This window comes from Lissotriton helveticus, chromosome 4_1 (assembly GCF_964261635.1).
Source record: "Lissotriton helveticus chromosome 4_1, aLisHel1.1, whole genome shotgun sequence".
NCBI classification, from domain to species: Eukaryota; Metazoa; Chordata; class Amphibia; order Caudata; family Salamandridae; genus Lissotriton; species Lissotriton helveticus.
Genome location: NC_136063.1, coordinates 253,730,193 through 253,753,176, shown reverse-complemented (window position 1 = coordinate 253,753,176; position 22,984 = coordinate 253,730,193). Strand labels below are relative to the sequence as shown.

The 22,984-nt window shown below is 39.5% G+C and overlaps 1 protein-coding gene across 1 annotated transcript in view; it reads left to right on the top strand.

Moving 5' to 3' along the window:
• The window catches only part of LOC144828510 (uncharacterized), a 57,014-nt gene that overhangs the window by 20,797 nt on the left and 13,233 nt on the right, over nt 1–22,984 (top strand). Inside the window, exons 2-4 of the mRNA XM_078686745.1 lie at nt 2,909–2,978; nt 15,391–15,532; nt 18,945–19,053. Coding sequence (XP_078542871.1) covers nt 2,951–2,978; nt 15,391–15,532; nt 18,945–19,053 — 279 coding nt within the window. The 5' untranslated portion in view covers nt 2,909–2,950. The remainder of the gene's footprint in view (nt 1–2,908; nt 2,979–15,390; nt 15,533–18,944; nt 19,054–22,984) is intronic.

Sequence of the window (22,984 nt, the reverse complement as noted above, 5' to 3'; positions counted from 1 at the left end):
ATGTGTTAAAAGTATATAATTTTTTTGTAATGTACGTTTTAATTTTTTTTAAGTAATGAATTTAATGTTAAATTATTTTTCCGTATTTTAGTTCTATAGCGGGTTGTGGGTTTATAGGGGAATAGGGTGGGCAGTAATTTAATTATAATATATTAATTCAGATTTTTTTATTTATTTAATTATATGTTAATTAATTGTTGCGGGGTTTTGGGTTTATATGGGAATACGGTGGGAAGTTATTTAATTCAAATTTATTAATTAATAAATAAAGTAATTCATATTTTTGTTTTTAATAATGTATCTTGTTAATTGTGTTACTTCATTGATTAATTATACATTGATTAATAATAATTAATAATTTATTGGTAAATATGTTAATTGTGTTAAAACAGTTATTGATTTGATATTATTAATAATCAATTTGTAAATATGTGAATTGTGTACTTTTTTAGGAGTGGGTTGAGGGTTGATTGACGAGTAGGGTGGTAAGTAATTTCATTATTATTAAAAGTAATATTTTTTGTATACTTTAAAAAAAAGTTATTTTATAGTGTTAATTGTGTGAATTAATTTATATTTGATGGTTATTAGTTTTATCATTAATTGTTATTAGTTAATTAGTTGATAATTCATTATATTAATTAATTAATATTTAACAATATTGGTGGTGACGTTTATTGGGGAATATGGTGGGTGGTAAACTATTATTTTTAAATTAATTAATAGTTAATTAATGTTAATTATATTGCAGGAGTGGGAATAATAAACTAATCCCCTGCGCTATCCAACACTTTTCCACTGTTATACTTGGTGGAGTGGGAATAGTAAATTATTTCCACCCGCTATCCAACACTTTCCTTACTGTTGCACTCGCTGGAGTGGGAATAGTAATTTTTACCCACCCGCTATCCAACAATTTCCCTTCTGTTGCACTTGGTGGAGTGGGAATAGGCATTTTTACACCCCCGCTATCCAACACTTTCCCTATTGTTATACTCGTTGGAGTGGGAATAGCAATTTTTACCCACCCATTATCTAACACTTTCCCTACTTTTGCACTCACTGGAGTATGAATAGTAATTTTTACCCTCTCGCTATGCAACACTTTCCCTACTGTTACACTTGTGGGAGCGGGAAAAGTAATTTGATCCCCTACGCTAGGCAATGTTTACCCTACTGTTCTAATTATTGTAGTGTGAAATATTTTTTTTTAATTAAATAATTTAATTTATTATATATAAAAATAATTTTTAAATTTATATTACAGGTTTATTTAGATATATATGTAATTATAATTTAAATTATGTTTTTAACATTGTATAATTAAATGTAATCATTATTTATTAATATTATGAAATTAATATATATATATATATATATAAATGTAATTGTAATTGTGCATGTTTAATATTTTTTCCCTTTACATTTATTTTTTATTAATTTTAACATTTAAAAAATAATTCTAAGTATGTCTAACTATTATATATATAATTTATTTAATGTTATATTATTTTTAAGACATTAAAAAAATCGATATTTTATACAACTATGGGGCATATTATCAACAACTAGCAATATTTATCGCTAAATAAGCTTAGCGAAATTTTTTTTATCGGCGCGCATCGCCGGATTTTATCGCAGAGATAACATGCTATTAGCAGCGTTTATCTCCAAAGCGATAAAGTATCCGGCCATAGCGGCGAAATGCGTAAATATCGCTGGAAATTCAGCAATATTCAGGCATTATCGCTAATAGAGACTTAACCTGAATATCCACCTCCCATTGGATATACAGGCTAAGAAGTGGTCTGAGCAGGCGTTAGGATTTGGCGATATTCGCGCTTAGCGCGAATATTTTAATCGCTATGCCTGCGTTGATAATAGGCGATAGCGATATTAGCGACTGCTTACAGTCACTAACAGGTTGGGTACGCCCACTTTGCATGTCATTAGCGATAAATATCGCTGACATGCAAAGCGGGACCCAAACCGCTCGCTATCACCTAAAAGCTGTCGCGTACTGATGTTGGAGACAGCTTGCTTATAGGGCAATGAAATTATCGCCGCTTTGCGCCCCAAAACGGCCGCAAAGGCGGCGATAATTTTATTTCGCCTGCCTTGGTAATATGCCCCTATATTTTTAACAATGATATTTTGGTTTCGATATTTTGGTACTTACCTATATTTTGGAGACGATATTCTGGTACCTTGATATTTTGACTGACGATATTATGTCAGTGATCCTTCACCTTCCCTACACCTATATCCCTCTTCCCTTGTTTCTGACTGATCTGGGAGTTTGTTTTACCGTTCCACCTTCTAGAAGTCCTAAATGGGAGGTTGGTGGATTACAGTATGAGTCTAGAGCCTGGCTCTTCCTCATGGGAACAGGCATGTTATTGTCAATGTATTTGTATTGTATGATAATGGCACTCAGAAGATAATGGGCATTGGGCACATGCCAAATTTGTTTTCTTTCCTGACAGAATATCAAAACTACATAAAAGAACTCAAGCTGAGAAACAATATTTAGAACCAACAGACTCAAACTTTTCCTTTTTTGATGATTCATCCAACTTAGTCAAAAGCTATTAGCAAAAAAATGGCATTCCTTGTGGGGTAATCAATCTAACTATAACCTAAAGGCAGTGTTGTTTCAGTATCTATATATTTTGAGTTAGGAGTCCATCGAGATAACAATGCTGGTGGATTGTGTACATAATCGTCTATACTTAAGGTCAAGATGTAATTACCGCATTAAAAACAGATGTCTACACTGCAACCTATTTTCTAAGAATTATTTTCATAATATGAAGCACAATTGATAAACCAAGGAACCAGTATTGATACGTTTTTTAAATTGTGCATTTGCGAAAGAAAAAATAAATGCCAATTTACTTTATTTCAGTGTTTGCTCAACTTCTCAACTAAGAAAACAAAGCAAAGCAAGATGAGCTCATCCTCCAGCTCTTCCAAAGGTAAGTGTGACCTCCATGCACATGTTGGCAGGAGTGGAGCCTTGTAGACATTATGAGCTAAGTGCTGGCACTGAGATTCATGAAGGGCTTCGTATCTCAGTATGCTGACATTCCAAGGTAAATAAATAGACTGCCATTAACATTGAAAACAGTGGCACTTTAATAACAACATGTTATTATTTCTTATCTGCAACACTGATAATCTCAACTACTGAAGGCTACAAAGAAATGTATCAAATATATCTTATATTACTTGGATTGCTTATGTCAGTTTACGTTTATTTTTCAGATTAAACAAATTATGAATAATTTCAACATGGAATAAATAAAATATGTACAAAGTAAAAGTTTGTCTCCACCACATAACTATAGTTTATGGCCAAAACATTTTGAAATTTGTGATGCTGTTTAGTCCTACTGGATGCTATGCAGAGTAACTTCTAATACTGGGAAACAACTTCTAATCTTTTTAAACTCATAAACCCTTAACAATCATCCCAATCGTAAATGAAAGTGAAATATGTGTGCCCCGAAAGATGCAACAAAAACAAAAATAGAAATGCCAGAAAAAAACAACCAAAACGTAATTGATTGGGTAGTTTGCTAATTTAATGCATGCCATTGAAATGAATTCTTGGAATGGGTCTCCATGATGAAAACTTATATTTCATGATTTATGTTCTAAAACAATAATCCACTAGCCTCACAAGGTGAGGCAGACTGTGAGTAATGTTTTAATTTCATATAATTCTTCGGCTACAGCTTCAAGTTTCTCATGCGTAACCTTGATCCTGGTGTGAGTATTGCGCCTCTTTTGTAACACAAGCGACCCTGTTATGCCTCTCCTGAAGCAATTGTGAGATATTCATGAAGGGCCTGTTCTACATCCAGAACCAGGGGATGTATTTATTTAGAAAGGAACCTCACCCTACAGCTATGAAGTTGAAGGAGCCAAGGCTTCATGTAAATCTTCCGTTGGACCCGACATGCAATGGTGCAATTCATGGTCGTAAGCAAGTATGGAGATCTGAAGACATTATTTGATATGTCCTGTCCTGAGGCACAGAACAAAAGGACCAGTGCATCAATAATAGCCCTGCTGAAGGAGGATTACTCATGGTGAAAAATGTGAGATGTTTGTGGTTATCGGATAGCTGTCCCTCGGGGATGTATGTCAGTACAACGCAATCTTTTAGATCGCGGTACTTGACATCGCAGGTTTTACAACGCAAGTCGTTACAACGACTTGCGTGGGAGGGTGCGGATTCAGGAATTTTTTTATTTTATATTCCAACACCAGTCCCCGTAACAGTAGGGAAGGTGTTGGACTATAAAATTAAAACATTCCTTATCCCACAGCGCCATCCAGCGCAAGTCGTAGTAACGACTTGCGTTGTAATAGCGGCGGGGAAAACGTCGTGCGGTGTAAACACCGCGTTGTAAACGACGTTTCCTGTCCCTCGGTGCCATGCCCATGTTATCATGTGCACCACAGTGGAAGCACAGGATCGCATGAAAGTTGCAGTGTTCCTGGCTTGTAATGGGTGTGTAGAAAACATAGAGCTCCTGGTGAGAGTTGTATTGTGTTGCTCTTCTATTAGGACACGTTCTTCTATCCTTTCCCCAGGTTGTAAGGATGTTTCTTTTTAAATTGAAACTGAGGTATCTTCAACTGTGGTGAAGTAATAGCACTGGGACTATTGTAGTGACCCAGTGTTGTGCTGTATATGGTCTTAGTAGTGATGTACGGGCCACAAGCCACAATTCCAGTCTTGCATTCGAAATACTTAGGGCCTGACTAGGATGTGGGGCCGACCGCCACAGGCCGTCAGTGGCGGTCTGCCCGACAGCCAGCATAGCAGTCCGACTACTGCATTATGATGCGATCGGTCGGAACGCAGAGGTCAGCGGGACTGACTGACACCTAGGCTCAAGGAGCCTGTCGGGGAGTCGGTCAGACCGTAATCCCTACAGAGGCACTGCCGTAGGGATTAAAATATCCCTTTCCCTCTGCCTTTACATGGTGGTCTGACCGCCATGTAAAGGCAGACAGAAATGGACTTTGGGGGCCACTAGCAGGTCCCCATCCCCTGTAGGCCTCAGCTAAGGCCCCCCAAACATCCATGCACTTTGTGAACACAGTGCATGGATGTTTGCAAAATGCCTTTGCGGCTTGTGCTGCGGTCCTTTCCCAGGCCACAGCAAAGCCGCAATGGGACCACAAAGGAAACGATACAGCTGTCACCAAAATCCTGGAAAGTCTGCTTCTCTCTTTACTCCCATTGACTTGACTGGACACATATGGTCCGGACTCTAGCAAATTACTCGTACAATATATTTTTTCCACATGGATTATACATATGTGTACATTTTATACTTATTTGGGCACACACCTGCATTGACACATATGGACAAATGTATTTTAAATTGCGGACCAATCCTGCACAGGTCCACTGCCATCAGAAACACTGCCGCTAGGACAGCGGTGTCAACTAAAAATATAGAGAGAGAGACCCTCAACTTGACAGAGTACTTGGCTCGGCTGTAGTGGCGGGATGGCGCGAATACCACCAAACTTGTAATAAGGCCCATAGTCCTAAATCTGCACCTCCATACGTGTGCAGATTTGTGATTATCAAGAATTCACAAACCTTTCTAAGAGAGCTCCTAGAAATCAGAAAAAAAGAGGTTTTGAGAATAACCAACTGTGCTTTCCACATGTGTAATTGTAGTGGAGGAAATGAAGCAGGTGATAACTGAAATAAAGCAATTTTTGATTGAAAAACTGAGTCAGGAAACCATGAATTCTGGGAGTGTTTACTTGTCCATGACAGCCTCCTTCCCTACCCCTGTAGTAACATTTATACATGAAGAATATTACACTTTGTGGGGTAATGTTATACATAGATACATTGATTTACAGATACAAGTACATCATTTGTGAATTGCTTGCATTAGTTTGCCTAATGTCTTTGTGAATAGGCCTCCATGTGCCTTTAGGTGTCAGTTGAAGACTGTTTTTTTTCTGTAACAAGCAACTTGGCTTGCAGAGCAAGAAATCTATAAAAAATGTATATTGCTGAAAACCTTTCCAAGAATTTCAGAAACCATGGTGCAAGGATGTCTGCATTAGTGCTCAGCTGCAGTTTATGCGGCATCACTGGCAAAAAGGAAAGGAATGCCCTCTATCTTCTAGGTAAGGGGCATTCCTTCCCTTTTCTTTTGACGTAGGGCAGCACCGATATAAGGCTTGTATGGTAGGTCAGTTTGCAAAATCACTATTCAGAGTGTTTCGCAATTCGATCTCCCTCATTAGTATTCATAAGGTAAATCACAAATTGCAATTCCATTGGACACCATAATACCACTGGACACCATAATAATGGCCTGCTGGGGTCAGCAAACCATCATGTCTGTGACTGCAAGTTTTTTAATGCTGCCTGTTTCCCATAAAGGATAAGGCCTGCATTTAAGTAAAATAAGTGCTTTAAAAACAGTTTGTTCATGAGTTGGCAGTATGTCCTTGGACCACTGCCCACTCCTAGACAAACTTTCTTTTAATTCACAAAGGGGAAGGGGTCCCATAGAGAACCCTTTTCCTTTGCAAATGGGTTACCACCTTCTTTGAGGAGGAGGCAACCTGCCACTGGTTTGCAACCGAAACTGAGGCTGTAAACTACTGATACATAGCATTGTGAATTAAAATTTGGACGGGACCCACTACACTTTTTCCAAATTGTGATGAGTAATGCAATCACAACCAATTTTGTAATTCGGTAACCTGTTGGCGCATCACAAAATAGGTTGAGCACATTTATATAAGCCCTTCAGCAGTCAAATTGCAGACTTTGTACATCTGCCCCAAGTTGGAATATTTTGTAAACAACAATACTATATGTTAAATGTGCATATTTTATGAGCTTGCGGTTGTATGATTTAGAAACACCTAAAACTGTTGTTTAGGCCCATCTGCAGTGCCAAAATGCAAGTAGAGAGCTTATTTTCCACATTTGCACAAGTTACTATTACGAGCCCAGTGAAAATTATGATAGTCAGCTTTAAGCATATGCTGTTGATCCAGCAGGTTACCAGCCACAAGTACTCAAAAACCAGATACTCACCTGGACCCATAAACACAGATTTACACAAGCTAGTAAATACTGCTGCTGGTCAGTTTTTTTGTATTACACTCTTATTTCAAGATTAGTTACCGGTTATCCCTAACTAATTATTCACTGATCAAAAAGTTCTTTTTTCTGGTCAATGGACCTAATAGTTGGAACTAGTTGATGGTGAAATGACACTAAGCTAACTTAACTTCAGTATTTAAATAATCACAGACTCTGGAAAGGTTTAAATGTTTATCTAAATCAAATTCATGTGAGCCAAATGCAAAGTACAGCACAAATCCCCGTTTCTCAAAGGAAGGAAATTCAATTAATAAATCAGTCATCTATTGAAGCAAAACTTCACAATTACGGTACTCAGAAAGGAGAGGATAGAGAGAGAAGTACAATTACACATGTGCAGAAATATATTCACCTAGGATGGTGGGAAAACCAACCCCTTATCCAAGGAGTTGGGAAGGGTCCCCAGGGAAAGATCAGGCAACCAAGACTTCAGGACAGGTTCAGGACAGGATAGATGACCTTTTTAACACAGACACCTGCGTTGCTTCCCTCTCTGACACTCTCTTCCTCCTCGAGATACTTCTGCGATCTTCTCCTATTAATTAAGTTTTGGCTCAGAATTCTGCAATTCGATTCTTCTTCAGCATTCGCTCAGCTCTCGTACAGCATCCTGGTCTCCGAGCATCTCCGACTAACTAACTAACTAGAACTACATCAATTATACTTTTCTACAATCATGTTCCACCCATTAATGTTTCAAAATTATAGAATATCTAACTCTGATTGGACAAGCAAGGGGGGATGATCATCACACCATGCTAAAATATCACCATTTTCTTTAGGTCTTTGTTCAGTGATCCCGCCCCTTAATTTTTCTTCACAGATTTTATTTCACACCCGTGTTCACATCTTTATCAGTAAAAAAGTAAACATTTAACATTTGTTCCATTCAAAATGCAGGATGTCGAGCAGGTTCCCAGGACATGTTTCAAATGTGTCCTTGGACGGGATTCAAGAATAACATCATGGCTTCTGTCTTGTTCTCATTGCACATGTGTTCTGGTCACATGGGATACAGACTTCGGTCTCTCTCAAAGGCCCAAATACGAACTAATAAGGAAGGCAAAAACAAACATATTAATTTCAAAATAAAATGATTTCACTGTATAACGTCTATCTCATCTCTAATCATATTTACTTATTAATGCTTTCCCTGCATTAGCAGTTTAGTAAATAGCATGGTTTAGTTTCAGTGAAGCAGATGCTTAGCATGTAGGCTTCTAAGCGGCCATTTTTGAAGTGTCTGCGCAAGTGCAAAGAATTCCCTCCAAGCGACAGCTCGTCATACTACGTAGATGTAGTTGACTAATGCGCATTACAGTTCCCCACGTTAGCAGCCATTTTAGATTTCACTCGGGTTACTTGTTAGTTAAGACACAAAGGCAAGCTTCATCTTGCTATCATATGGTGTGTGGTGCATATTAGTTTACACAATACACAGTTAATACGGATTTACGAGTTATATGAGAGGTTTTCTTCCAAGCAAGTCTCTTTTCTACGAGTCCTTGCTCCATCACTGTTACTACCAGTGTTTTGCTATTTGTAAAGTATTACTGAGATAATATCGGAATCAACAATCTCATGTAACAAATATTGTGTCAAAAATATCGTTTACAAAAATATTGATTTTCTATCCTTTTAAAGGGAAGTACAAAAATATGAAAAAAATATTGTTTCACTAATATCGATAAAACACTTACACGTTGTTTCTTAATATAAATCTTATGTATTCTAATACATATCATTAATATAATGTATTAAAAAAATTTCACTAATATGTAATACTATATGTAATTATATACTTATATAAACCCACACATATATATGTGTGTATGTATGTATATATATTTATATACACATACACACACACACACACACACACACACACACACACACACACACATATATATATAATGTAGGACACTTATTATAAATACATATTTTGTATTCTATAAATGTTTCTGTTTAATTTAAATTTACACAAAAACAATAAGAGGGGGGACAGGGAGCTACATAAAGGTCCAGTGACTCCTGCTCCTGAGAAGTTTCTATAACCAACGAGAGTCACTGTTCCTATCAGAAAAAAGCAAAGACAAAAAGCTGTTGTCGTTCTAGTACTGTGATTGTTGGGGACAGTGTGTCTTGTTCTTGATGCCCTCACACACCCTGAAGGAGTCATGCTTCATCATTGGACTATTGCTCCTTATCGGGCTGGTGCTGCAGTGCCCAATGGCTCCCCGGAAGGGTCACTTTTTCAGAGTTCTTCAAGAAAAAGCCATAAGGGAGCATGGGGGTGAGTGGCAGTGGTGTCCTAACATGAGTTAAAAAATCACTGGAGGGGTGCCTAGGGAGGTTATTGAAGACAAGAGTCCCTTTTTCCAGTAAAAACCAATAATGTGGTGCTGCTGTGAGGGATGTAATGTCCCTCTGTAGCTAGGTTTGTGACACACCCCTAGTGGGTATGTTTTTAGGTCGACATGTTTCGCACAATATAACGGTCTCAGGAGGAGATCCCACAAGCTTCTTCAGGACCAAGAAAATGTGTAATGATAGATAGATCAGGTACGTGGCCTGTAGTAATTAATCTAGTACCAGTAAGAAAGTCAGGAAGCAGTATTCTGGAACGACAAAAGCATAACAAAATGGCATTGAGTTTCAATGTATGTAATTTTCCAGCAGTAAAAAAGGGGCCTGGTTCCCCCATTGGTGGACCAGGTGCTCATGGTCGTCTTTGTTTGTTGTTAGCATATATCATGTGAAGCTTTAGTGAGCTACTGAGCAAAAATAATGATACAGGCCGAAAAAACATATAGGCTTACGTGTAGTCATTTTCGCTCCATGGCAAATGTGCCGAATTGTGATTGCAGGAGAAATAGGACATATGGTACCCAGTATCACTATCAAGACCGCCATGGTCAGTAGGCAAACTATAGTGCATATGACATATAGATTAAACTAGGTCCCACCATTGATGGCAAACCTCAGGTCGCTGTGTACAAGAAAGGACAGGTAAGTATTTGTCGTAATGCACTGACCCAAATTAATTGGGAAGAAATCCCCATGAGAATCAGCTGTGGGTACCTTGAGATCTGTTACAAGCATCGTAAAGTTAGGCGGTGGTAGATGAAAAAGGAAAAGTAATAGGCAGCCATTCAGGAGGCCGATTAAGCAGACAATGCAGCAGAGAGATATCTCTTAATTACAGTTCCTCATAGGAAAGGAGGCCCATACATCTACCTGACCTCACGCCGTCTCTGCGGGTGTTAAGAGCTTGCCGATGCCGTGTTTATGTAGCGTTCTGTTTTAATTACTTTTATTTACTACTATAAAAAGCAGATTAAATATACTTATATATTTTATTTTACACAAAACAGAAGAATTATTAAGAATTCAATTCCAAAACATTAAATAAATTGCCAAATAAATAAAAAAATAAAAACACATTTACAAAAATGTAGAAACAAATACTATGAAATTAATATTATAAAGAAACGTTTGAAAAATATATTTAACCAATATTAGGAAATGTATTACGATATGGGAATAATAGATACACTATTCCTACTCCAGTTTATGCAAAAGTAGAGAAATTGTAGGACTTCTGAGGGATTAAACATATTATTGCCCCTCAAGTCTGTGCAAGAGTAGGGAAAGCAGTGGACTTCGGATGGGTACAATTTACAATACAAATTACGTATGCAAATTTACATAATTAATAATTAAAGGATTACTGATCAATTATAAATTAATTGTAATGAATTATTAGCTAGTTAAATTCCCCTCCTTACCCCTAAAAATGAAGCAACCCGCTATAATATAATTGTAAAAAATCAATATTACATAATATGCATAATTAATATATAAATCACATACTTACTTAAAAATTATTAATTAATAACAAATTATAACTTTATTCACTTCCCACCCTATCCCTCAACAACCTGCTATGACACTATAAATTACTATTGACAATTAAAGGAATCATTCTAAATCACTTAAAATCACAAACTATATTTAAAAGATGAAAAACAATTATACAAATAATACTAACATAACATTAATATATAAGCTACAACATTAAATTAATTAAAAACAATATTCTTTACAACTATACTATTGAAAATTCTATGTTCAACAACTACATTGCTAACCTGGAAAAAACAATATTAGTGACAACAATATTGCTGCATCACAACATTTCTTTTTGATATTTCTGTCTCCCGATATTTGTAACTCAATATTTTGTCCAATTACCATTGGTCAATGCTCAGAATAAAAATAAAATATGTGGTAATAGTGCTTGCAGAACCAGTGCAAAATAAATTGTGCATATTACTCCCATGTGTATCTACACTAATGGGTAAATTTGGTGCAAAAATAAACCCTTTATTGGGCTTGCAATTTATACCAGGGTGTCACTGACGGGTCAAATATTTTTCCTTGTAGATGTGTTGGGCACTTACTGTACAGTGCTCCTGGGACATACAGTGGTGTAACAAAGGCCCGGCAGCCCCCTCAGTGTAAGGGGGCAAGCTCCAGAGGGCCCCCTCAGCATAGTACCCTGGCCTGAGAGCTCCTAAGTGAGTCTGGAGGGAGGCTCCTCTGTGTACTTTGCAGGGGAGCCTGCTCAAGTTTTGTTACACCACTGGGGATAAGGTTTCAAGTGAGCTGTACCTAAGCTACCTGACTCCTAGAAGATTATCTGGTTTCTCAGAGAATCAATGGCTTACCGCTGTTATCACAGCTCAAGTCTATAAGCCATTTATATGCTTTCCTCGGTCAGGAAAAATGTCTGTTGCACCTAAACAACAACTAGAAAAGATAAAGATGCAGCTAATAAAATAAAGGTGACCTTGACCCTTATCGTCAAAGTTTAGGCCAATTTCTCTCCTTTCTGTTTTTTCAAACATTTAGGAAAAACACGTTAACACTCACCTCTTCTCCTTTGCCACTGCTCATAATCTGCTGTATACGTCCGATTCAGGGTTTAGGGCAGGCCACCTTATCTACTAAGAATCACAAAACTCCTTAGGCAAGAACTCGATTCTGGTAGGACCGCCACCCTTATCCTTCTGGATCTGAAGTGTAGCTTTCGATCCAGCCTCAGACTCCATTCTTCTGAAAATATTAGAGGCATCAGTCATTGTTGATATTGCCTTGAGGTTTCTGTCATCCTTTCTGAAAGATCGAACATTTCAGGTCTCATCAGCTAACAATACATCTACGACCCTAACACTGACCTTGGGGGTTTCACAGGGATCCATATTGAGTCCCCTGCTTTTTAACATTTACCTTTGCCCCTTGATGGAAGTGATTGAAGAGTCTGGTCTCACGGTATTGTCGTACGTGGATGACTCCCAGATTATTTTTTCACTATTTTATGCTCATACTCAAGATCTTTCACCACTCAGGCAAGGCCTGTCTAATGTCGCCCTTCGGAGGAACAGAAAAGCCCTGAAACTTAATGGCACTAAAACCGAAGTTCTGATCCTGGGAAAGAATTCTGAACATTGGGGAGTTAACCATTGGCCTATCACATTGAGGCCTTCACCCGTGCAGGTTAATAAGGTTAAGAACGTCAGCTTCATCATTGATAAGAATCTTTCTCTTAACCTGCAGGTCTCTAAACACACAGCCTCTTGCTTCTCCACTTTCAAATGGCTCAAGAAAATCCTCTGGTGATACCTCTAAGTGCCCAGAGAACAGTGCTACAGGCCCTAGTAACATCCAGATTGGACTATGGGAATGTACTGTGTCTGGGCGCTAATAAATCCTTGGTTCATCACTTGCAAATCATCCAAAATGCTGCAGCCGCCTTCTTTTCCAGATGCCAAGATATGCTTCTGTCTGACCCTTACACCACAAATTACATTGTATCAAGGTTGATAAACATATTAAATTCAAGGCCTTATGTTACATGTTTTGACTTAGACACGGACTTGCCCCTTCTTACATCCATGATCTGGTGTCTCCTTATGTCCCCACCCGATCACTGAGATCATCCAACCTCGCACTGTTTACCATGCCTAGGTTTCGTCAGGCTTGTATTAAGGGGCGCTCCTACTTTGTAGGGCCAAAACTCTTGAACTCTCTTCCATTAGCTCTCAGAAACTGCAACTCATTGCTTACTTTCAGTATGAACCCTTAACACCATGCACTTTAATTGCACTGACTAGTTTGTGTCACCTGGTATGGTGCTGTGTCTCCAGTTTGCCTTAGCATCTCTGCTTATTGTCTGCTTCTAACGCCAGGAGACCCCTTTGGGTAGCTGTGAGCTCTATAAGCTTCTTAAATAAATAAAGGTCATAAATAGTCCAGTCCAATTTAGAAGGAGATTAATTTAAAAAGTTAAATGTCACAAAAAAGAAGGAAGTCTTAAGGACTAAAGAATATAGCAAGCACAAATGGAGTGTAGAAAGCAAAGTGTTCTGAAAAAGAGTCGCAGGGATCAGCAGTGCATTTATTTTTTACTTTGAAAGGAAGCAGTGACCTCAGTATCTTCATTAGAAAAATAAAAAGGTTTTTTTAGCAACAATGTATTTGAAAAGAATAAGTTACACTAACTTGCAGCCGAAACACTTAACTTCCTAGATAATCGGATAAAAAAATACACTGGTTTAAGATGTTAAAAGCTGTGTGACTGGTAACCCAGACACAAATTCATGTTTCGGGTTCGAGGTGGATCTCCACAAATCCAGTACAGGTCCACAGCAAAATGTCTAGTTCCAGTTGGTACCAGCTTCCTCTGTCCACAAGACCTTCTTCAACCACTAACAACAGGAGAGAAGTTTTATGGAAGCAGAATGGTCCAGCTGTAACAGGTTCACTGGTTTTATTCTAAGTGGATCACACTCACGGTCCTGCAGAACATTTTGCACTCCACAGCCACAAGAGAGAAGTTCCATAGGGGCAAGCAGGCTTAACTAGCTAGATCGCACCCTTCATATATCATTATCATCAAGACATTGAACCAGAGACTGTATGTCTTTCCCAATTTTTTGTAAAATATATCAAAGCAGCAATTTAACATTCAGTTGGCTGTGTGCATCTAAACGCATATTTAGGGCCTTATTACGAGTTTGGCGGTCTGACCAGCGATGGCAGATAGACGGCGGAGAGCTTGGCGGCCTGACAGCGGTAATATGAGTTGAGAAGATGGCCATTGCGAAGACCGAGGCTGAACAGCCAAAATCACTGGGTTCGAGGTCGGGAAAGGCAGTCACCATAGGGCAGTACAGGGGAGCTGAACTGCCATCCGTATTACGAGTTGCCTTTTTCATGAGCTGACCGCGGCGGTCGGACTGTCTGCATACTCACCCCTTTTTTGTTCTTCCAGGCAGACTCCTACATGGGCCTCTTTCTTCAGGTCTCCCCTTCACAGCAGAATCTTCACCCTGAGGATTGTGACCCTATTTGCGACGATATACAGGTGAATCAGTTTTTTACCATATACCCATTGCCAGGACTGGCCATATATGTGTCGGACTCAGGTAATGGGTAGATGGTATATTTCCACATGTATCATGCATATGTGTGCATCCGACACATATGCATCGAAATGCACACACAGGCATTGATATATTTAGAAAAAGTACTCACCACCGCCACAAGATCTCTGCATTCACACCGCTGGCACCAGGTAACTCGTAATACGGGGGTCTGTGGGCTCCTGGTGGGTGCAGATGCGAGTTTTTGGCCGGTCAGCCCTCCAAACTCATAATCAGACCTTTAATGTTTGAGTCAGGGAGAGGGTAGTAATCAAAAGAAAGTAAGCAGGGCTGAAGCTGGAGAAGAGGGGATGTCTAATTGTTAAATATAGGCAAAGTATGGCCGTCCTTGATCTGCCGTCCAGTGTGCACCACTATCAATGTGAAGATACTACCTGAGCAGCAGTGGAATCGAAGCATTCATTACAAGTGACACTAATTATAAGCCAGAGAGTGGCAATCTTTGTCCTAGAATGGATACGAAGGCACAGAGCAGAGAAACTTTATTGGAAATAACAAAAATTGATTAATCTAAAGAAAACCTTTCTCGTCCTACAGGATAACAATGATTTGACCTTTTAATACCAAATGTGAACTAACTTACTTCTAGCCTTTCATGTCCACTATATTTATTACTTGAGTATTTATTACTCGTATTAACTAAAAGTAGTCCAAAATATATTTTTTTGTAAACTTTATGAGTTGTTTGATAACCACCAGCATATTCTATTCCAGGTGTGGTTCCTCCACATGACATGAAAACGAAATCCCAGCTAACCAAGCTTTACAATCAACCTGTTGTATTTGCAGAGCGGTTAACCAGACCTATGGGCAGCTTGCCTGTATCTGTGGGAGTAATGAGCCACTCGGGAGTAAGGTAATACTATTCTGAACTACTCATTGATCATAGAACAGAGACATGTATTACCGGTTGATTAATTGACTCTGTTTTATAGTGTCGAGTTTTCAAAATCAGACTAACGTGATTCCTGTTCCTGGTCATAGGTTCAAAGCTTGAAACTCATGGAACTGTTTCAGTAAATCTAGACATTTAGCTTCAAATTTGCATGCATCACCCTCTCCTGTAATGAGAGGTTCTTTCCTTCAATATGAACAAGCATTATATGTTTCTGCATAAGAAAAGTCATGACTTGGCGTAAAAATGAGCAAGCTCTTGTGTGTGGGTTCGTGTGAATCCTCCTGATTGTGTGCTTGCATTCAGAGAGTGGGGTGCTATGCCAGCCCTGGGATGCATTTTACTTTCTTTAGTTCTGTAATTTATATGAGATGTGTAGGCCTCTACTGTGATGCCACAAACAGCAAACTTTTATATGGCACATATATCAAAGTGAATTGCTTCTGGCCTTTGTAGAATATGCTTCTACGTGGAGTACCTTTTACCAGCATGAAGGGAAACATGAAATTGAATCAAAACTGTCAAGACTTTACATGTATGCCTTTTCAGTTTAGGAGCAGCTGTCTGCAGTATGTTATACAAGAACTTCAGCACTAAACACAACATCCCACCGAGCAACCTCACTAGCAATCAAACAAATGACATGCAGGTTACACACAGTGATCTGTATCAAGCATAACAACACCTCAGGCTACTTTAAGGCAATTGAAACCTGTGAATAAATAAATGCTAACTCTCAGAACCCTGGAACAAGTGCATTAACCCCCTGATCTATCTTGCCAGTATTATACCCTGAGGCTTGGTGGATGTCCAGATCTATGCATCAGGCGCCTAGGCTGTGTAATGCAGCTTCACATGATGCCAATTTGTGACCAGTAAATTTTGTGGGGATAGTTATACATACCATCGAAGATGTACGAAGGATTAAACATGAAACAATCATTTTTGGTATAAAATAATATCCAGAGCCAATTTTATGAGTGTTAATAATTTAGGGCCATATTATCAAGAATGGGCTATACATTATCGCCGCTTTTATCTGCAGGAAACTGCCGCTAAAGTGGTGATAATGGGCCTGATAATATGCCCTTGTGAATTCCCATAGAAGCCCAGGTAGTGGTGTTAACCTGGGCTTCTATGGGAAATCACATGGGCATATTATCAAGCCCATTATCGCCGCTTTAGCGGCCGTTTGCTGCCGATAAAAGTGGCGATAATGTATCGCCCTTTCTTGATAATATGGCCCTTAATACCTGGGTAAAATTGGCTCAACGGCTTTGAACCACTCCCCTGCTGCTTCAGTGCATCTCCACTCTAGATGGTCCCCTTAGTTGCATCACTAAAGAGAAAACCAGTCAAAAGGCACATTGTGTTAACACCATTTCTAGAGTGGTTCCTTCCTCCTAATTACCATGTCACTGCTGACACGAATTGTGCATAGTGTAGTGCTGCATTGGAGGACATTCTGCCCGGAGCTTCTGAAGTCTTAGCAGTCCACTCCTGCACTGATGTTGTTAGTAAACAGGAGCCATAACAAGCTTTGTTTGAAAAAGATTCCAAATCACTTTACAGATACAGGGCCATATTTATGTAGGTGTTTGCGTTGCTCTTGCAGCACGCAAGGGGACGCAAGGGCGACGCAAAATCTAAGTTGGATTTATCAAGCCACGCACGGCCACTTTGCATGCCCCTGAATGGCTCGGTAAATCCAGAGTAACGCAACGCAGCACAAAAATTGCTGTGTTGTTTTTCTCTCCCTTGAGAAGGCGTTCCACGGATGGAGCGTGGTGGTTCCCACGCATCGACCCATGAATTTCGGTGCATTCCCAGATTTACCAACACTGGTAAACCAGGGAATGCATCAAAATGGTGCGCCTCCCCAGGTGAAGCGTAACAAAGAGAAATATATTTATTTATCCCCGTTACTTCCTCTTTCTTTAAGTGCTGCATTCTTGAAGTGGAAGAGATGTGGCGCAGCGGCCAGGGTGCCTGACTCCGGACTACGAGGTTCACGGTTCGATCCCCGGCTCTGGAGGCAGGTTAGCCCAGCATCATGTAACTCTGGACAATAGCTCGCTTAATCTTCCAGAGGGCCCCCAGCGCTGGGGCCCCCAGCGCTGGGACACCCCTTCGGAGGTAGCTGTGCACTTTAAAAATACTAGTATTTCATTTAATTTCATTCTGCAACACACATAGAAAGAGGAAAATGCCTCTCAGGGTTGTTTTCGTACAGGAAAGTGTCCCTTCCTGCATAAAAACCTTGTGCACGGGTGCCTGCATTGGCGCTAGGCATCACATTGTGCGCCAGAGCTGGGAAATGACAGACATGTACCGTATATTGTTATGTACGGCACATACCTGCCCTTTCCCTACCACGCAGCACAGCGCAGCAATCAAGATGACTTGCTGCGCTGCGTGATAATTCCATAAATATGCCCTACAGTGTCCAGAATAATGGGTCTTTCTTTTACCTCTCAGACAAATTATGGAATTCCCTTCCCTTGCCCGAGCAGGGGACTTCATAATCCCATCCTTTTCAGGAAAACAAATGTAAAACTGTCTTGGATTTTACAACTTTCGTAATTTGTCTGTGCTTTGCTCTTCTTTGGTTAGTCCTTTCAGCACCATGGGTATCAGTTTGCTCTTTGTACGTTTTCATTCATTCAAGGGTGCGCACTCCCAGCTACTCCGCATGCACATATGATACGAAGGGAGGGTGGGCGGCCACCAGGCAATTCAGGCTTCCCCATTTATAACAAGACATGCTGGCTAATTTTTGACTTTCCATTTTCACACATCCCTGTTTATTTAGATCATCATTAATGTACATTTGCACATTGCCCTTTATGCTAAATACACATTCCCTGCGATCTTGTTAGGTATGAGTAGTGTATCTACTACTGCTGTTTTTCTTTGCATCATGGAAGTTTTAGTTTTGTATTCCTAGTCCCAGAATGTAAAAGGTCCTTGTGTGCTACCTAAGCATAGCATAGATCCGTGACTGTGAGGCCCATTCAACAGTGCTTTATAGTAAGCACTCTAGTTCAATGGAAGAAAAACAAGACCACAACACCCAGAATGCATTAAGTTATCATGCAAAAGCCCAGACTGTAAACAGTATCCATATTGACCAGGTCGGAGTTTCCACTCATTATGGGGCAAATGTACATGTGTGCATCATAGCAAGCTGCTCTGACAGGGGCATTTCTCATCACAGACCTATCCTAAGTGAATATGGTATTAGCAATATAAATGTGCACGCTTGTGATCTATGTTCACAATACAAGCTGCTCTGTTGTTGCATGCCATTAAAAGTTTGTAATATTTTCATTTGTATTTGTACCAAATAGTTCCATATTCTTTTGTTTTGTAGGGTTACACTAGAAGATGGCAGCAGATATCTAATCCACAAGGGCAAGAATTATGGTATCCAATCAGAAACTGTGGTTGTTGATGCTAAGCATATGTCTAAAAACTGGGAGGTTGGTAACAATTGTTTAACGTTTTGCAATATGTGATGAGGAACATGTGTTGACCACAGGGTACGTTGTTGCAGAGGGTGCATTGTTTCCTAGACATAATGATACACTGTTTCTTAGTGTGACAATTTCTTCTAGTCTAAAACCTACTAGAGTAATGAGCTTCCCTGCACAGTATGCAAAACATGGATGTACGTTAGTACAACGCGATCTTTTAGATCGCGGTACTTTACAACGCTGCCATTACAACGCAAGTCGTTACAACGACTTTCGTTGGTGTGCGTGGATTGTGGAATATTATAATTTTATATTCTAACACCAGCCCACGTAACAGTAGGGAAGGTGTTGGAATATAAAATTACAATATTCCTTATACAACAGCGCCATCCAGCGCAAGTCGTAGTAACAACTTGCGTTGTAATGGCATCGTTGTAAAGGCAACGTGGTGTAAACACAGCGTTGTAAACACTGCGTTGTAAACGATGTTTCCCCAAAACATTCGGGAGGAACTGCTAAGCAACTTCCAGCAGTCCAGACTGAAAGTTTGAATTGTTTCGTTTGAAAAGAAAAACGCTCAAAACCTTAAACTCCAAATGCAATACTGTCTTTGTATTTTGTTCCAAATTAGAAGTTCGAAATGTAACTTTTTTTGTTGTTTTTATTTTTCAATAGTGTAATTTTCAGTTAAATAAGCTACTCCTAAAAACCATATCATAACGCATACATCCTTTCTTACTGCAGCAATTACTTGCTACATTTTTTAAATGTTTGTTATAGAGTTCCAAATATAATTTTTCTAACTTGAGGCTTTTCAATTTTTTTTTTTAGATATTTATGTCTTTATCGCTTTTAATATTGATTGTTTGGCTTCATACGGATCATAGCAGGCTTTTAATAGAAATCAAGACAAAGATATAGTTATATAGTAAATAGATGATTGGAGAGGTATCTGGGGTCTGTCAGCGTATGGCCACTGTTACTGCATCAAGATGTAGCGTTCTATAGAGAGCTGCATCTTTAGCAGCCTCTTAAATTGCACTTTATAAAAAAGTGGGTTATGGAATGCTGATCTCAGCCGATGATAATTACTCAGGGTCGCATCACAATCCATTGTTTTTTTGCACACTGTGTCACCTCAGTTTGGACCAGGTTACATGCAAATCAGTTTTGATCCTGCTCCAATCCAAACAGTCCAGCCCGAACTGCCAAGCCAGGTCTTCCCTGGACCGGAACACAAGCAACCTGTTTCATTCATGGGTGTGCACTCCCAGCTTCTCCATGCACACAGTTATACAAAGAGTGGGTGGCCAGCCACCAGAAAACACAGGCTTTCCCACACGTAACCAGACATTGACTAATTTTAACATTCCATTTTCACACATTTCTGTTCATTTAGATCATCACTGATGTACTTTTGTAAATTGCCCTACATGCTAAACACACATACCTGTTTATTATGCTAGGCATAAGCCAGAAATAATTGACCACAATTTATGATATGAATGTCTTTTCTGGATTCTGCTTTAGCCAATTTTCATTTATTTGGAAATGTATATGGCAGTGCGATTTCAGAGGACAGACTCTAGTAAAACATGTCTGCCCAAACATGCAGCTAGATTTCACATTCAATCAATCAAAAGATCGTTATTCGGTTATTCAAACAGAAAAAACATAAAAGCACAATATCATCTAATAAATAACACAATGAGACTTGATGTACAGACATTAAAAGAACAGCCCGAATATTAAAACACATGGTTAAAAAGTAACAGTCACATGTGAACAAATATAAAAATAGCAGCAATAGTAAACGATCAATTAACCCTCCATACTGTTTCTAAATTTTAAGGCAGATTTTAAGAAGCCAATCACAAATAGTGTACAATCAAAATGTAAAAGCTGGAGATAACAAAGGGCTGGTCTAACCTGGTCAAATTTAAGTTTTTTTTAAAAGGGGCTTTAGGTAAAACCTTCGAGGTAAATCATAAAAAGGACAGATAAATAAAAAGTGCACCAGATCCTGCGGAGACTCATTGTCGCAGCCGCAGGCAGGTAACACTTGGCCTCGGTGAGAGCCCCTTGGGACTGATAGCAGAAGATGATAATAGCCCAATCTGAATCTGGTTAGCAAGTACCGGTCAAAGCCCACCATAGGCCAGGATAGATAGGGCTCCATTTGGGGTGTAGTTTTCAATATGACATACTTTCTGATACTAGGTTTGATCAATTCCACCTCTTCACGTTGCATTTCTTTTGATAAGAGGAAAGTTTTCCTCACAAGCTCTACATCAGCGCGCATGATTGAGTCAGGATTTAAAAAGAGTTCTGAGCGCCCTATACCAGAAAAGCAATCTTTCAGGTATTTTAGCCACGGAATTTTAGGTAGATTATCCATGGATAAACCATCCCTCAAGAGTAGATGGATAAAGGTCAGATCTTTATTTAACCAACATTTTAACCAATAGATTAGTGGCCGTAGTGCTAAGGTGTCACTTATATAAGGAATACCAGTTTCTTCATGCACTATTAAGTTGGGAGTCCCCTTCGGAACCCCCAAAATCTGTTTCAGAAAGTTGTTCTCGGCGACCACAATGTCATTAGCAGCCACAAACCCCCAAAGTTCACTGCCATAACTTCCTATTGTCACACTCTTCGCCTGATAAATCTTTAATAGTGCGGCAATTGGTCTTTTACCCATTTTCCGGGCAAAATTAAAAATAGCAGCATTAGACGGGGTTATCTCCCCCTTTTCCTTTGGAGTAGAGCTCCCCATTTTAACTGGTCATCAAATAGAACTCCCAAATATGAGAATGTTCTAGTAATAGGGACCCTCTCCTCATTGACCCTAAATGTAACCAGCTTCTTATTATGCTGACCCACCTGCATTATAAACGATTTAGTGTTATTAATCGATAAATCGCGGGCATTCATGAAGCTGTAAAAAGCATTCAACAAAGTTTGAAGACCTCTTGGGGTCCTGGCCAGAAGAACCGCGTCATCCGTGTATAATAAAACAGGCAAACCCTTACGGCCAACATAGGGGTAATCCGCCCCAGTATTTATTAAGAATTCCTCCAAATTATTGATATATAGATTAAAAAGAAAGGGGGCCAGAATACAGCCCTGCCTGACACCCCTGTGGACGCAAAAATCCCTGGACACTTTAAGGTCCTGAGAGTACCTCACATTAGCCCTGGTGTCCTGATGCATATCCCGCAGGAAGTTAACCAGATTCGACTCAACTGCCATGGCGCCCATGGCCTCCCAGAGCTTTTCCCGGTTAACACAGTCGAATGCTGAGGAGAGGTCCATGAACGCCATGTAGATGGTGCCCTGCCGGGCCAAGGTATACTTCCCCAAAATCATGTACAGATTAACACACTGCGCTCTTGTTGAATGACCTGGCCGAAATCCATACTGGATTTTGGAAATTACCCCGTGTTCATTGGCCCAGGCTGTCAATCTATTCAGGATTACACCATCCACTACTTTGACCACAGAGTCAATTAATGATATTGGCCTGTAGCAGGATGTGCTGTTCCGGTCCCCTTTCTTGAATACTGGTACTATTGTTGAGGTCCCCCAGGACCTGCATTCATCACGACGGTGAGGACTGGCACCCAAAGTGAAACCTTGGATTTAAATAGGTCCGGGGGCATACCGTCCGGGCCTGGTGCTTTCCTGCTTGACAGTCCCAGAATGCCTTTCTCGACCTCATTGATAGTAAAGAGGGGCAAGCTTTCTTATTGTGCGCCTCTATCGAAGTCTTTCTGCGGATTGTTACTATTAAAAATCAGACTAAAGTGGGATACCCACTCGTCTTCAGTGATGTTGGTGCCGATTAGGTTGTCATCTACTGTGTCAAATAGAGGTTTGTTAATGATACCCCAAAATCTTTCACTATTACAAAGAGTATCAGGGTCTAACAGGTCAT